This window comes from Rhinatrema bivittatum, chromosome 2, assembly GCF_901001135.1.
Source record: "Rhinatrema bivittatum chromosome 2, aRhiBiv1.1, whole genome shotgun sequence".
NCBI classification, from domain to species: Eukaryota; Metazoa; Chordata; class Amphibia; order Gymnophiona; family Rhinatrematidae; genus Rhinatrema; species Rhinatrema bivittatum.
The window spans coordinates 715,600,155-715,616,335 of NC_042616.1; the positions used below are offsets into that span (position 1 = coordinate 715,600,155).

The 16,181-nt window shown below is 41.4% G+C and overlaps 1 protein-coding gene across 1 annotated transcript in view; it reads right to left on the reverse strand.

The window, feature by feature from the left end:
* The window catches only part of NIPAL2 (NIPA like domain containing 2), a 143,875-nt gene that overhangs the window by 104,291 nt on the left and 23,403 nt on the right, over nucleotides 1-16,181 (reverse strand). The window contains exon 2 of the mRNA XM_029591776.1: nucleotides 1,016-1,084. Within this exon, the coding sequence (XP_029447636.1) occupies nucleotides 1,016-1,084 (69 nt within the window). The remainder of the gene's footprint in view (nucleotides 1-1,015; nucleotides 1,085-16,181) is intronic.

Sequence of the window (16,181 nt, forward strand, 5' to 3'; positions counted from 1 at the left end):
AAACAGAGGTTCTTGGGGCCTGATCTCTTCATAAATGAGGACTGCCTGTCTTATCTCCTGTACTAAGATGGTGACATGTGCTATAGGTCAAGGTACCTAGCCTTCAGAACGCAGGAGCTTTTGTCTCGGGATGCAAGAGTGGATTCCTGAAAGATCTTGAAGGTCCAAGGAAAAGGTCTCTAAAAAAAGGGGGACTTAAGCTTATACTCCTACACTGTCTGAGAGGGTTTTCTTTAGAGAATATGAGAAGTCAGATGAAAGTCAGCCTTGGAGGTCCCACAGAGTAGAAACTTGAACGGAAGCATCAGTCAGGAGCTTCTGCAAAAATACCAGCTGGAGTTTCCAGTGTCTTCCAGAATGGCATCTTCATCCAAATTTGAAGACACCATTGAGGAAGTGCCCAGGGAGGGTCCCTTGCGAAGTGTACCTACTGCTAGGGTATGCACATCTAACAGTGACTGTGTCTGTGATTTTCTTCTGGATTTATTTTTCTGTAGTGAAAGTTGCTAAGCACCAGTATAGCACTTATGATTTACACCTGCAATCAAGTTTTAGTAAAAGGATTTTATTTTGAAACGCAGCCATTGTGTGCCTGTGTGTTTCTGTGCTGGACTATTGCAGAAGACCACTAGAAAAACCCTAAGGGTCTTGAAAGATTTCTCTTCCCCTCTGTGTGAGAAGAACTCAGGAACATGGAAGCTGACATGGATGGCCCATAGCATCCTCGGTTAGCCCCTGCCACCAAGGAAGAGGTGAGGAGGGGGCTACATATAAAAATATATATAGTAAGAAGCATTGCGTAAAAACACAGACCATATAGTTAGTACAAGTTCACAAGTAATGGTATTACATGTTATGCTTAACTGTGCTATTATTTCTCATACAAAGAAGACTGGCATTTACTATTTAAAAAAGGAAAAACTCTTGAAATTTGTATATTGTACCAAATTATCTCCACTGCACTAGACACACAATATTAAAAACAATAAACTGAAATGGAAAGATTTTTTATTACCTGTATATTCAGCGAGATACTAATAAGAAAGTTTCCGATGATTGCTAGAAGTACACCCAAGAGAGTATTCTGTATAAAAAAAAAAAAAAGACAGTAGAAAATGTTAGTATTGCTAATTACAGAATACAAATACCACATATTAGACTGTAAATGCTTAAATGTAAGCTTAGACTGATAAATTATCAAAAGTTTGCTTCTTGATGGCTGGAAGATTATCTAGTGCACTCTTGACACAGGCAATAGGGAAAATACGAATCTGTTTATGTGCCTTCTGTTTGTTTCCTTGCTTTTGAGCAATTTTCAACAAAAAAATAGGTTGAAGGGTTTTTTCCAATGTATACGCTGCAGTTCCTGTGCACTCTCGTCTGCCACAAATATTTTTCTGTTTTCCCAGCAGTAGCTGGAAGATGTTCCAGTGAAGGAATGGACCCATATGGCAGAACTCAGCATCCAAGGGAAGCAGGTATCAATGGTAAAGTTTTCATCTAGTTCACATCTTTTCTACATCATCGCCTGCAACAGATTAACTTCAACAGCATCATTCCATTTGGTATTATACCAACTCTGGAGTTCCGCAGGGATCTGCTCTCTCCGCAATCCTATTCAATATATATCTATTGCCAATATGTCACCTCTTATCAAGTCTCAATATAAATTACAAAATATATGCAGATGACATCCAATTTATCCTCCCATATGATACATCTTGGAAGCACACTTTTTTCTCTAGCAGCTTTCTACATGCAGATAATAAATACATGGTTGTCACATAACCGCCTGACCCTCAATGCAGCAAAAACTGAGATTGTACACTTATCGACTATTCCAAATTCTGCTTGTGCCTCACCTCCAGTTTTCATTTTTGATAACCACATTATACCTTTACATAATCAGGCTCGCAACTTGGGTGTCATTATTGACTCTAAACCCTCCAAGTCTTTGTACATCTCAGCCATCACAAAATCAGCATTTTACAAAATTCACTTATTAAAAAATCCCAAGCCATTACTTTTTCTGAATGATTTTCGTTCAGTACTACAATCACTAGCCTTAACTTGCCTTGATTACTGCAATTCTTATATATCGGTCTTCCAGAATACTCTATACAACCTCTTCAACTAATTCAAAATTGTGCTGCTTGACTTCTTACTAATACTTCATGTAAAGCCCATATAACTCCCGTACTTAAACAACTTCACTGGCTACCCATTCGGCAACGAGTACAATATAAAATCTTGACAGCAATTCATTCTCTGCTCCATAATACTTCTTCCATATGGCTATGCTCCACTCTCTGACTATATCAACTACCACGTCATCTTCGCTCTACTGATAAAAATTATCTCCAAATACCCACCATAAAAACAGCCCACCTAGATTTAACTCAAAACCGTGCTTTTTCTATTACCAGTCTCAAATTATGGAACTCTATACCCAGCCACATCCGTCAACTCAATACCAAACATGATTTCAAAAAAGCAATAAAAACCTATTTATTTTCCTTGGCCTTTCCGAACCCTCAGAGTTAACATTTTGAGAATGGCTGTCAGGTTGATTTGTATTTCCTTGTTTCTGTAATATCTTTACTGTTTTTATAATTCCTCAGTTTATCTATAATTTTATGTATGTCTTAATTCTGTAAACCGCTTAAATCCACCACTGGGTGTATATGCGGTATATAAAAAAAACTTAAATAAATAATAAATAAATAAATAAGGGGGCAATGATAAAAAACTGAACCTGTTTTCACATGTTGGCATAGAGACCTGGCAATTCCTTTAAAATTCCAGTCTCTGGGCCAAATCAGGAAAGTTCAAGTATGACAATACAGGATCCAACACCAACCTTCACTTTAATGAAGAGTATAATAGAAGCTGGAGGGTTGAAGGCTGTAAAAGGTGAAAAAAAACCTTTTCTCAGAGCAACTATGTGCGTTCTAGGAGGTGGAGTCCATTAGGATCACTAGTATACAGAAAGCAGAAAAAAACATCCAAGACAGAGGCGCTCAAGTGTTTGAAGCTTCTATCAAAATTATAAATGGAAGGCATGAATGAGACTTCCTTGTGTTATGGTTTGTTAGTATGTGGACCCTGGGCCGAGATGAGAGGTGTCACTGCCCACAGGGAGGAGCCCTGTGAGCCTCACTGTCGGTAGGCGTGGCCCTAGCAGACGTCAGAGACAGCTGTGGAATAGAGTCTTTATTAGATAGATAGAAGTACACAGCCCGCGGAGCGGGAGTGCAGGAGAAGTAGTGATGTCAGAGTAGAGGGGTATATCCAGAGGGAATACCTCAGAGAAGGAGATCTGGTAGTGGCCCGCAGGGCGGGGTATGCCAAGGAAGTCTCTTCGTAGTGGTGGTAGGTCGGAGTCTGCAGCGCAGGTACATGAAGGAGTCTCTCAGTAATGATGATATGGTAGTGACCTGTAACACAGGAAATACCATCCCTACAGGATACACTGAGGGATTCCCCACAGAAATGGTATGGTCCAAGGTACAGGAGCACGGAGAAAGTTCTGGAGGTGAAGCAGTAGTGGTCTGCAGCGTAACACCTTGGAAACCATACAGGCCTGATCTACTAGACAAGTGAATAATTGGCAAAAGAATATGGTTGTGGCCTGAGGAACGGGGTACACCGGAGAGGATCCTGCAAAGTTCGTAGAGTAGATCCGTGGAGTTAGGTACTCACTGAAGGGTAGTTCGAGGAAGGGTCCTGAGGAGTGGGACAAGCAGTAGTCCAAGGCGGAAAGCCCTCCGAGGCCTAACTACTTGCATTCAAACAATTAACAATCTTACCTATGAAAAAGTAATGCTGCAAATATTACATCAGGTCCTAAAATAACAATACACCTCCTATTAGGAAAACAGAACAAGCCAGGCTGCTATAGATCCCTACACCAGCAGAATACCTCACCTTATTCACATGTGCAGAACACAGGCAAACCATCACTAAATACAGAATAAAAAGAGACCATAAAGTATAAATAAAAATATGCAGATAGAAACTGAACTAAAAACTGCAACAAGTCAGACTCTGAATATAGTGCAACAATGGAAAAACAGAAACAGCATCATTCATCATAAAACATCATCTATAAAATCAAGAAATATAAAACACCAGAACAGTAAAATCATATCAATAATAAAAATAAATATTTCAAAATAGCAGAAGAATAAAATAAATAAAAACTCATATAAATTGATTTTTAAATTTCCCAGATCCCAGCAAAAAATATTTCAAAACAACAAACATGAAATATCAAATAAATAAAACTAATAAGGATTTAAAAAAAACAAACAACAAAACAAAAAAACTCCCACGCTGGAAATTTCGATTTCCAGTCATCCTGAGATTGTTGTGGATTAGTGGGTGAGGGAAGATACACAGACTTTCTTCTCTCTCTCATATATTCACACTTACTTTCTCATATACATATTTATGCCCACACACTCATGCTTCCTCTCTCAGCTGCACACAGTCCCTCTCACCCACACGTGTGCACACACATATACATACTTGCTCTCTATCACACACACGTTCACACTCACTGACACATGCTCTCTCTCTCACACACACTCCCCCCCCCACACACAAACTACCTGTCACATTTTCCTTCTGTCTCTCACACTCACACACATATGGGCCTTACCTTCTTTTCTTCTACTTGCTCCCCCAGCAGCCCTAGACCTGCCTCTTCACTTTGGCCTCCGTTAGATTGGGATTGCGAGATGGCCTCCACTCCACTTTGGCTGCTGGTGGATGGGGACCACCGGGCAGCCCACAGCCTCACTACCTTGGTTCTTTCCCTCACTACCTCAGCTCTTCATCCCCTGTCCTTCATTATCTTGGCTCTTCCCCCCTTCTCTCCCTGCAGAGGGTCTTCCCTCCCTCATCTCACACTTCCTTGGTTCTTCCCCATCCTTTTTTCTCTAGAGATTCTTCTTCCTCTTCTCACCCCTGAGTCACTATCGTAGCTTTTTCCCTCTTCTCACCCTCTTTCCTCATTAGCTTAGCATTTTCCTCCCTCCCTTCCTGTAGAGGCTCTTCTTACGCTGTCCCTCACCTGCTCTTTCCTCCCCTCTTCTCACCCTTTCCCCATGTTTTCTCCTGGACAAAATGGAGTGGAGGCCATGAGCTGCCTGGCAGAATCCAACCCACCAGTGACCTTTCTAGAGAAAAAGCTCTGGGCCACCCGCAGCATAGAAGAGTCTAAAGGAGGCTTGCCTGCGCAGATTTAAGCATCAGATGGGCAAGGGTAACCCTAACCCTTACCCGATATGATGTAGCAGCACATTAATCCCCCGCATGAACTGGCAGCAGCAGTGTTTCAGAGACATCATCTCCTGCTGCCGCGGGGCCAGTCTCACGAAAGAAGCAGCGATATTTTGCAGCTCCTACTGCGAGACCGGCCCCACAACAGTAGAAGACTGGGGGATCCATGTGTTGCTACATTGGATTGGGAAGGGGGTTAGGGTTACCCTTGCTCAATCTGATACCTAAATCTGAGCAGGCAAGCCTCCCTTAGGATCTTCTATACTGTGGGCGTTCTCAACTTCAGTCGCTGGCAGGGTGGATTCTGCCAGGTCCACTGCCTCCGCTCCATTTTGTAAGCTGGTGTCCCCAGGCCACCACCCCCTTGGAGCTGCTGCCCTCGGCTTACACAGTGGGTTGCACCAGCCCTGACCTGGATTCAAGGTAAAAAACCTAGTTTTGGTCTTTGACGGCAAAATGCCCAAACATCTGTGGAAAATGAGAAGAACTGTGGAAATTTTCCATGAAAGAGACAATAAAGCATGTTCTTGTTCCATATGTTTGCCTTCAGGGACAAACCTGAGTAGACTTAGTCAGTTTTTGTTTCCTTTTGAATTAGAAGATGGCCTGTCAGAGAATTCTACCGGGCAAGTAGATGCTGAAACTTAAAAAGGGGAGTTTGAACGTCAGACATAGAAGTGGAATGTTTGTTATTTAGTAGGGGGTTACAAAAGGAAAGGTATAGCCTGTGACACCAGGATGTTATCTATGTGCAGAGAAAGCTGGAACTATAAAGAACTATGGAAGAGACTGTGTTAGCAGTTCAAGTTGTTAGCACATGGAAAAAGAGAAATAAACCAGTTCTTTTTTTCATAAGCAGATGTGTACGCTAATTTCCATTAGGTAACCCTCTATTGCTTTGTGTACAATAGAGGGTTACCCCAGAAAAGGGAGGATGAAGAGAAAAGAGTTGTTGCCCTAGGGCAAGGGTCCCCAAACTTTTAAACTGAAGGTCCACTTGCGACATTTTAAATTACTGAGAGGGCCAGTGGGGGGAGCACAGAAGTCTGGCCCTTTCCATGATTCAAAATGCAGGGAAAGGGGGAGGCAGGGATCAGGGTTCGGAGAAATGTGGTAGATACGGTGGCAGTAAAAATATTTCTAGGAAGTTGGCAATCCTTCCAATTCCTTGAGAACCATACACCCTGTCTCCCCACTTCCTCAGCATCTACATCTGCCCTGGGGGAGTGGAGAGTGCATGAATGGTACTCTTACTTTCTAGGTCACTCCCCTTTCTCACCTCTTTCCTCCACCCTCTCCCCTCTTAATCTCCCTCACTCTCCCTTCCCTTCACCTTGCCTCACCCACTTCCCTTCACCCCTCCCTCACTTACCCCCCTTCCCTTCCTTTCATCCACTCCTCTCTCTCACCTTCAACCTCTCCTTTTTCCTCCTCCCTTCCCTCACTCAGATTATTTTCCATTTCTTTCACCCCCTTCCCTCTTACCCAGACATCTTTCCCTTCTGCCAGTAGGGGATGGGAACTCCACCATCATATCTGTATTTATGGTGCCTCCACCGCATGGATCCTCTTCTGCCAGTGGAGGTTGGGAGTCCCACTAATGCTGCTACTACTATTATTTATCATTTTTCAAGTGCTACTAGACACTTGCAATGCTGTACGGACACACATGAGACAGCCTCTGCTCCTTGGAACCCCACCAGCACTTCCATGGCTCTGCTACCACATGGATTGGCTTCTGCCGGTGGTAGTTGGGAACCCCCACTGAGACTTCCACCCTCTCTGATGCAGGTACCTTGAGTATTTGCGCATACGTGTTATGCTTAGTTCAAGTTTTTTTCTAGGCTAGCACACTTTCTATTGTGCACAGGCACTATGCATGCATATCACTACTTTAGTAGATTGGAAGCAAGGTTGTCGTCTGACATGCAGGCTAGGAAATGTACCTGATAAATGTGCAGAAACATAGATCAGCTCTAGATTTGCTAAGCATTCAACCAAGGTATAATAAAAACCTTCAGGTAGCCTTCAGAGAGGAAACTGTTACTCCACAGATAAACACACTTTTTTGCATTTCTAACCAAGAGTTTAGTAAAATGCAAATCAAAGATGTATTCAATTTGTACTAAGGAGGCAAAAAATATCTTTTCAGTGCTCTCAGTCTTTTCCACAGAGCAGAACAAGTTATTCCACTATCAGCTTTAAATATTACAAGCACAGCTAAGCATGGCTACTCCCTACCGTTGTATGGCTGTATACTTGACAGACAGGGAGCACAATAAATGGCCTTCAGCATAATGGGAACTAGGTCAATATTTGCCTTCTCAATTACAGCCGGATGACTGATGCAAGAACAGAAGTTACTGTAATAGTGCATGCCCTATAAAAAATTCCTCCAATGTTTCATATCCCTCGGGATACATTTCCTACCACAATGGAACCGGAAAGTAAAATGTGTTCTCCTCATACCATAATTTTATCTGCAGTGAAGAAAACTAATAGACCACCACAAGCACATTAAAGTGTCTCTGTACTAACAAGCATTAAAGCCAGCAAGCTATCTGCTGATTTTAATGCCCAATGTATGAAACTAACGACATGCAGAAGGCAGCTGAGTTGCCACGACCGTGTTGAAGACAGCATGGTTATGGTAACACTGCCACACTCTGCATGTTGGTTTCCCTAATGTTAACTGGTTTCCCAGACTCAAAGTTGAGCCATTGTGGCTCCCACAGATGAACAATGAGCCTTGGTGACACAAACACAATAGAGGGTCTCCATAGCCTCCAAACACCACAGTGTTCAAAATGGGCCTCTGAACCAGCAAAATTCCCACTCCCAGACCATCGCTCATGTGTGGTAAGATGTAACTTTCCTGTCCTAAGTAGCCTAGGTTAACCTGCTTACATATTGGATGTTTAATATTGAATAAGCTTATCAGAATAATGTTTATTTTTAAGGATTTGCGAGCTTGTTAACTTTACTGTCAGGGAACCAGCAAGAATGCTAAAATACATGTGCATTAACAAGCTAGTTTATGTACACCTTAACACAAGCTGATGTGCGTTTAATATAGGTATAAGCACTAGTTGTAATTATTCATTTTTTCCTACAGTATGTAACACATCATAACAGGGGGGCTGGGGTAGAGAAAGATGGTGGGGGAGAGGATAAGGAAGGGACATAAACAGAGATGAAGATATATTATTGTATTTTAAAGTGGTTTTATCTGCGTATTTATCTTTTTCTGCTTCAGGAGCCATCCCCAGGTAAGGAGGGGAGGCCACAACCATGGAGGTGCTCTACCTCTGAGTTTGGGAGGATGGAGGCTGGTGGGAGAGCTAGTGAGCTCAATTTATGCCAGGGACGGTCCACCCACCAGCCTCTTCTTCGGTGGTTTTTCCCACTCAGCCCACTCATTTCGGGACAAATTGCATGGTCTTGATGCTTCGTTGAGCGCTGAACCATTGCGACATAGGGGACGGGGTTAACCATGCACTAAGAGTGCATGGCAAGTACAATTTGGAAAGTTGATCAGGCAGGGAATATCTAATGGGTATTCCTACTGTTATGTTGTACACAGCAAATGTGATGTGGCGTGTTGCCTGTCAAGTCTTCAGCTTTCATGGCTGGAATTAGACTGTTCACCCTACAATAAATCTGCTGCATCTTAAGGGAATCCTGCTCTTGCTACGGACCAGGACATCATTGGAGTGGCAAGGATTTGACGGCCCTGCATCCCCAATGCCAGAAGATTGCATTAGCATGAAAAGTAATGAGCCTTTATGAAATGCAACTCAGGTGAGAGCGTGGTCACCCTATGGGGATTGCAGGTTGTTTGATGTAATTAGGTTATGCTATGTAATCTGAACCTATGCTTTGACTACATCTATCCAATAAAGATATTTGTTTCTGGATAAAGTTGTGCCATAGAGCTTCATTCACTCCATTAATTAAAGAAATTAGAGTGTGAGTTAGATGGAAAGGTGGGGGGAGGGAGGGGGGAGTCTGAGATTATATGGGCTTAATGTATAATGTTGTAACTTTATTGTATGCCATGAGTTTTGTTTTTGTAAGCCTCTGAGTTTCTGTAAGAAGAGCATGTTATGAATGTAAAATAATAATAATGCAATGCAAAAAAGGAAATGTCACAATAAATTTATCTGGTCGCCGTTTCCCCACAAAGATATATATATTTATTTTGTATTTACTTTAAATTGTGTGGCCGCATCATCAAGCCTGTCAGCGTGTTCTCTGAATTTTGACAAGAGAGCCGCCCGGACCTCTAATCATCTGCGGCAGTTTTTTTTTCTGTTTTTCAATTTTACAATTTTTTCATTTTCTTCTATTTGTATTTGCTTCAATACAGTAGCACTTATTATATTTATGATGTAGATTTTAAACAAAGCTCAACATAGGGCCGAAGTTTCGCAGCACCAGCTGCTTCATCAGGAGCTATAATGAAAGTGCAGAATTCTTATCATAGGCAATCTTTCTCTGTTGAATCGATACCTGTATTGATACAATTTTACAGCTATTACCCACTTTGAACAATATATTATAAATTACTTATCTCGGGTCGGCGTGCAGTCAGACCTTCCAAATGGACGAACACCGTCTCACAACATCTTTCAACAAGAGGAACAGAGACCATCTTTACGTCAGACGCGGTCTTAAAAACAAGCATAGTCCAATCCTGGGCTTACACGTCATCCTTCAATGTGACGTCAGTATCAAGTTTATGTTCACAGAAACACATTTAATTCGAGTTCGGCATTCAGCCCCTTGGGGTGGAGGGTATCTAAAAAATGTATCCATCTTTGTTCTGCTTTCAGGAGTTTTTGATTCAAATCACCTCCACACCAATGTGGCAATATCTGCTCCAATACGCAAACCCTTAGTGTGTCCATTTTTTAGATACCCTCCACCCCAAGGGGCTGAATGCCGAACTCGAATTAAATGTGTTTCTGTGAACATAAACTTGATACTGATGTCACATTGAAGGATGACGTGTAAGCCCAGGATTGGACTATGCTTGTTTTTAAGACCGCGTCTGACGTAAAGATGGTCTCTGTTCCTCTTGTTGAAAGATGTTGTGAGACGGTGTTCGTCCATTTGGAAGGTCTGACTGCACGCCGACCCGAGATAAGTAATTTATAATATATTATTCAAAGTGGGTAATAGCTGTAAAATTGTATCAATACAGGTATCGATTCAACAGAGAAAGATTGCCTATGATAAGAATTCTGCACTTTCATTATAGCTCCTGATGAAGCAGCTGGTGCTGCGAAACTTCGGCCCTATGTTGAGCTTTGTTTAAAATCTACATCATAAATATAATAAGTGCTACTGTATTGAAGCAAATACAAATAGAAGAAAATGAAAAAATTATAAAATTGAAAAACAGAAAAAAAGACTGCCGCAGATGATTAGAGGTCCGGGCGGCTCTCTTGTCAAAATTCAGAGAACACGCTGACAGGCTTGATGATGCGGCCACACAATTTAAAGTAAATACAAAATAAATATATATATCTTTGTGGGGAAACGGCGACCAGATAAATTTATTGTGACATTTCCTTTTTTGCAATGCATTTGATATTGCTGGAAATTGTCTTAGTTCTTTTTGTATACGTAAATAATAATAATGCCCATTGATATATAGGCCTCCTAAATGTTACCTTTCTTTTGCACGATTCCTTTACAAGTGCTTCAGGAAAGGTTTGTAAGCTCAGTTGTACAATGAGGCATTTATGTGTTGAGTTTTATGTTCATTAAGTGAGTGATTGTTTGTTTTTATTATGCTGTATTGATTTTATATGATTTGCTGCAATTGTTATCCACCTTGAACAGTTTGTCTGTTAATAAAGTAGACTATAAATTCCTGTAAATACATTAATTAATACAATTATTTTTTCATTACATTTTGATCGTAAATATATACACATTTTCTCTCTACTTCAGTTGGATTTAATCTTGCAAGAAGTAAAGAAATTCTAGTGCGATTCCAAATTTATAGTGTTGTTGTTGCCTTGGGTGTCTCTGGTGGCAATTTATGAAATTTGTTCTTGCAAAACACTCCCTCACATCCACAGGCCCAAAAATAAACCTGAGCAGCAGGAACAGTTAAATTTGTACAATCTTCATCCATGAATCATAACAAAAGGTGTGCCCCAGTGGTGCTACAGGCTAAAGTAAAAAAATCTAAAAACCATAGGGACAGAAGCGCTAAATGTCAGCTACGGTTGTGTGGTGCCACCTCTATCCTGAAGGCAGACCTGGTCTCGTTTTTAGGCTGGCCATGAAGTGCAGGAGCAGCCTAATGGTTAGAGCAGTGGGCTGTGAACCAGAGAAACCAGGGTTCAAATCCCACTGCCACTTTTTGTGACCTTGGGCAAGTCACTTCATTGCCTCAGGTACAGACAGACTGTGAGCTTGCGGCAGACAGGGAAATACGCACAGTTCCTGAATGTAAACAGACTTTGAAGGACCTGAAAAACGAATTATGAATAAAATGATGAATATGCATGAGAAAGCTTTGCTTACATTGGATCTTCAGTGTGCTTCCAGGACAGGGTTGTGGGAACTTCTGGCATAGAGAATTACATACAGAGAAGATGTATGAGATGATTCATTTGATCTTCAAGAAAAGAGTGCAGAGAAAAAAATCCTTGATCTGACAATGCAGTCCTGGCATAGAAGAGTTATTGAAACAGCTGCTGATCACAGACATCATTAGGTTATATTGTGGCAGACTGACAAGGAGAAATATAACTAGTTTTCAGTAATTAGTCTACTGTATGGAGACAAGCAAGAGAACCAAGGAAAAGATAGATGTATTTTGTTAATCAGGATCTAAATTAACTTGGAATACATCCAGATGGATAAAAGAAGGCAGCAGGTAGTAGAAAAGCTTGTGAGAGGATGGACTTAGCAGCAAATTGCATCAATGGCAAAAAAAAACAAAAAAAAACAAAACATCCTGTCAGATTGCCCATCGAGAGGTTCTTGTCTTCCTCGCAGCATCAGGGACTGCTACTCAATCAATTCTCTTCCTTCTTCATGGCCAAAGCAACAACCTCATTCCACTAAAGGAAAGTGGGTGTAGATTTTATTCCAAGTATTTCTTGATCCCCCCCCCCCAAAAAAAAAAACAGGGGAAATCCATTCCATCCTAGACCTAAGGGCCTTGAACACATTTCTAGTAAAGGAGAAGTTCAAGATGATTTCCCTAGACATTTTAATTCCCTTTCTACAAGAAAGAGATTATCTATATGCCCTGGATTTAAAAGATGCATATACCCACATAGGGATATTTCCAAGTCTCAGGAAATAGTTCAGATTTGTAATAGGGAAACATCACCTCCAATACTGCATACTGCCATTCAGCCTAGCATCATCACCATGTGTATTCACGAAATGTCTAGCTCCTATGGGCTGCACAAATTCGCAAATTGGGAGTACATGTGTTTCCAAATCTGGATGATTGGTTGATCAAGAGCACATCTCAAGCAGGTGTCGTAGAATCAATGAATAAAATCACCCAGGTGCTGGAGTTGCTACGGCTTATCATAAGTTACCCATAATCCTTCCTAAGTCCCTCATCTAAATTGGAACTCATAAGAGCTCTGTTAGACATAACTCTCACAAAAGCCTTCCTTCTACAGGAAAGGTTCATTAACTTAGGTGTCCATAGTTGAAGGAATAAGAAAGAGTCAGCAGATACCAGCATGGGACATGTTGAGGATGCTGGGCCTAAATGGCATAACGGTTTAATTCAATTTCTTGGAATGTCCCTGTATGGAGATATCTCATGTTTTACCACTGAATCACTAAAAATGAATCATAATAGCCAAAGAAGTGTACAGGCCCCAATCGCTGTCACAGCAAGAGAAAGAATTTACCCAGGTAAACAGACATGCCCCTCTAAATTCAGAGCTAACTTAAAGACCTGGCTCTTCAAACACGCGTACCCTCAATAACCCTCCCTCTGCCCTTCCCCTTCCCTGCCATGCCAGCCTTTAGCTGAATCCTTATACATAGCTCTGTCATATTGTTATAAAGTAGTTGATGTTTACTGGTTACTGGTTCCATTTCTTTGCTAATTTCTCTGTTCCTATGTAATCCCCCCCCCCCCACCCCCCGATACCTGTTTATTGTAATTTCCACCTGCCGTTCTGCTGTAAACAGATATGATGTCGCCACTAATATCGGTATAGAAATGTTTATAAATAAATAAACTTTAAAACAGAACTGTCTCAATGGAAAACAAGAGGCCTTGCCCTGATACACTGAAGGATACCTTATCAAGATGTGCCTGTTTGCATGTTCCTGTGTCAATAGGAGCAAACAGACAGAGAAACAACAACTTAAGCCCATAAGCAGGAGTCATGGATGAGCCAAGCAAGCAAAGGTCAGACAGACCCCCACCCTTGGGGGGGGGGGGCAGTTGGAGACTGAGAAAAACACTGACACTGGCAGATAGCTTGGCATACAGATGTAGCAGTTCTCCCCTGAAGAAATGGAGGGGGGGAGAAGACCTGCAATGTGGCAGGACCCCCCCCAAGTAATGGGGAGGAGGGAAAGACCTGAAATGCAGGAAAAGACCCTCCACCCACCATGTGGTTATGCACGACATTATGCATATTTATCAGATGGAAAGTATAACACAGGGGGGAAGAGAAGAAGAAGGGAGAGCGCACAAACCCTGGGAGAAAACCCAGAGAGTGAATCCTGAGAAAAGCGAGAACCTGTGCTGAAGCATCCCTGAAAGTGAAAGGGGGGGCCAGAAGCAGACCAGCACTCCCTGCTATTGAGAAGGGAGAAGACTAGGTATGGCCCAGAGACCGGAGAGAGGAGGTGTCTGCTCAGGTGCAGAGAGCGGGACAGAGTCTGAAATGGTAAGGGGCAAGAGCAAGCCCAGACAGCTCTGCCAGTACCAAGCCCAGGAAGCAAGTCCTTCCCTGCAAACATTCTCCAAACCTCCAGCCAGCGTCTGCTTCAGAAGTGAACAGAGAGGTATTGCCTGAAGTTATAATCAGGGATAAGTAAGTTAGCCATAATTATGACTATATTAAGCAAGCTAAGGTTTATGGCATGACACAGAACTTTTTTTTTTTTTTTTTTTTTTTTTAAGGAAAAACTGGTTCTTAGTGGCCAGGATGTTAGACACAGGAATCGTTATTTTCTAAATGCTGAATCCTGCTGAATCTGATAAATAAAAGTCTGCTTCCAAGGAGAAACATGTTGTCTTTTCCTAACTTAGGATCACAAGTATGGTGGGAAGGCAGCTGGCAGTGTCCTGAAGCAGACAGATTCCTGCACCCCTAAACTTGCTTACAGTCTGGAGGTTCACCAAGACAGGATAGACCATGCTCATGTGCATAAATGATGCTAGATGCAAAGGTAGATTTAATAGAACTAGAAAATGAAGCATTAGTGAAGATCACATGTTTTCACTAAGAAAGAGGATGTGCCATTCCAGATCTCTAGAGTACAAGAGAATTTAAAAGAAACATTACCTGAAGTTAGGTAATGTAAATAATCTTTACTTAATTACATTGTAATTTTTAGTTAGTGAATCTAAATTAACCTTAAGACATTAGCTGAATATGCTACCACTTTGCACTTCTTAAGAGAATTACTGCAAAGTGATAACTCACATCTACAGGCAACCAATAAGGTATTACAAAATGATGTTAGTTAACATCAGAGGTAGTTAGCATTATTATAAAATGTGCACTGCAAGAAGCAGATCACAAGCTAATGGCAAAACAGAACCTTGAATTAATAGAAAAAAATACAAGCTTTAGAAAAACAGGTTGCTGAAGCTCCACCTACAGAACCTCGTCTAGATAAGCTATCTGCTTACTTTGAACAGATCTAGGCATTGCAGGAAACAGATGAAAATAGAATTCAAGAATTAGAATTAGCTATTAAAATGCAGAAAGAAGAGTCAGACAAAAAGATAAAATCTTTGAGAAACCAATTAACAGACCTAAAACTGCAATTAACTGCAAGTGGTAACCAAAATAGTCAGGAAGATCAAAGAATTCCAAAACCTGTATCTTCATGAGACACACCTAACTGAGATTGAATTTTTAAAAGCTGAAAATAAAACATTAGCTCAACAACTTGTTGGAACAGAGGAAGATAAGACGCTTTCTGCAGACAAGCAAAGCAAACAAAATGTAGCTAGTCTTTGCCAACTGCAGGAAGACAATTTAAAGTTAAAAGAAGATAATTTAAATTTAGAGAAAAAGAATCAGGAATTGATATCTGATTTAAAAGAATCTAGGTATCAATTGCAACTGTCCCAAAGTATGGCTCAATTATTGAAAGAGAAAGCAAATAATGTAATGCACATCCCTGTCTCTCCAAAGTTGAGCGTGCAGACAGAGTATCCCAGCATAGCTTAAGCCGTGCTGTTGACCCCACTCCTCCCTAAGGATCATTGGGGATGGAAAGAGGAATGCACAACCCAGAGCCAAAAAGATCCTTTTTTCCAAAACTGGGAGAAATTAGTAGAACCAGAGGACAAAGCAGAGGTATTAGCTTCTAAATACAGCTATAGTCTCTTGCCAATACAAAAGCAAGGCACACCTACTCTGCTATACAACCTGGGATGGGAAGAGGGAACTGCCCCTCCCATCCTCCCAGAAGAGGGGCTGGCATCAGAGCCCAACACCACAACAGGCTTACCACCAGCTGACACTAGAAGGAGCTTCAAAGCTCATTAAACAAATCAAGCTTCTCAGAACATTAATTACTCCATTTCGAGAGGATTCTGGCTCAGATATTCTGTAGCATTTAACTAGATTGCAAGAAATGTTTGAGGTAGTAGGTGTCCATTCTGAAAAAGACCAGTGGCCCTACTTCCAGCTTGCACTCCTTCGCCC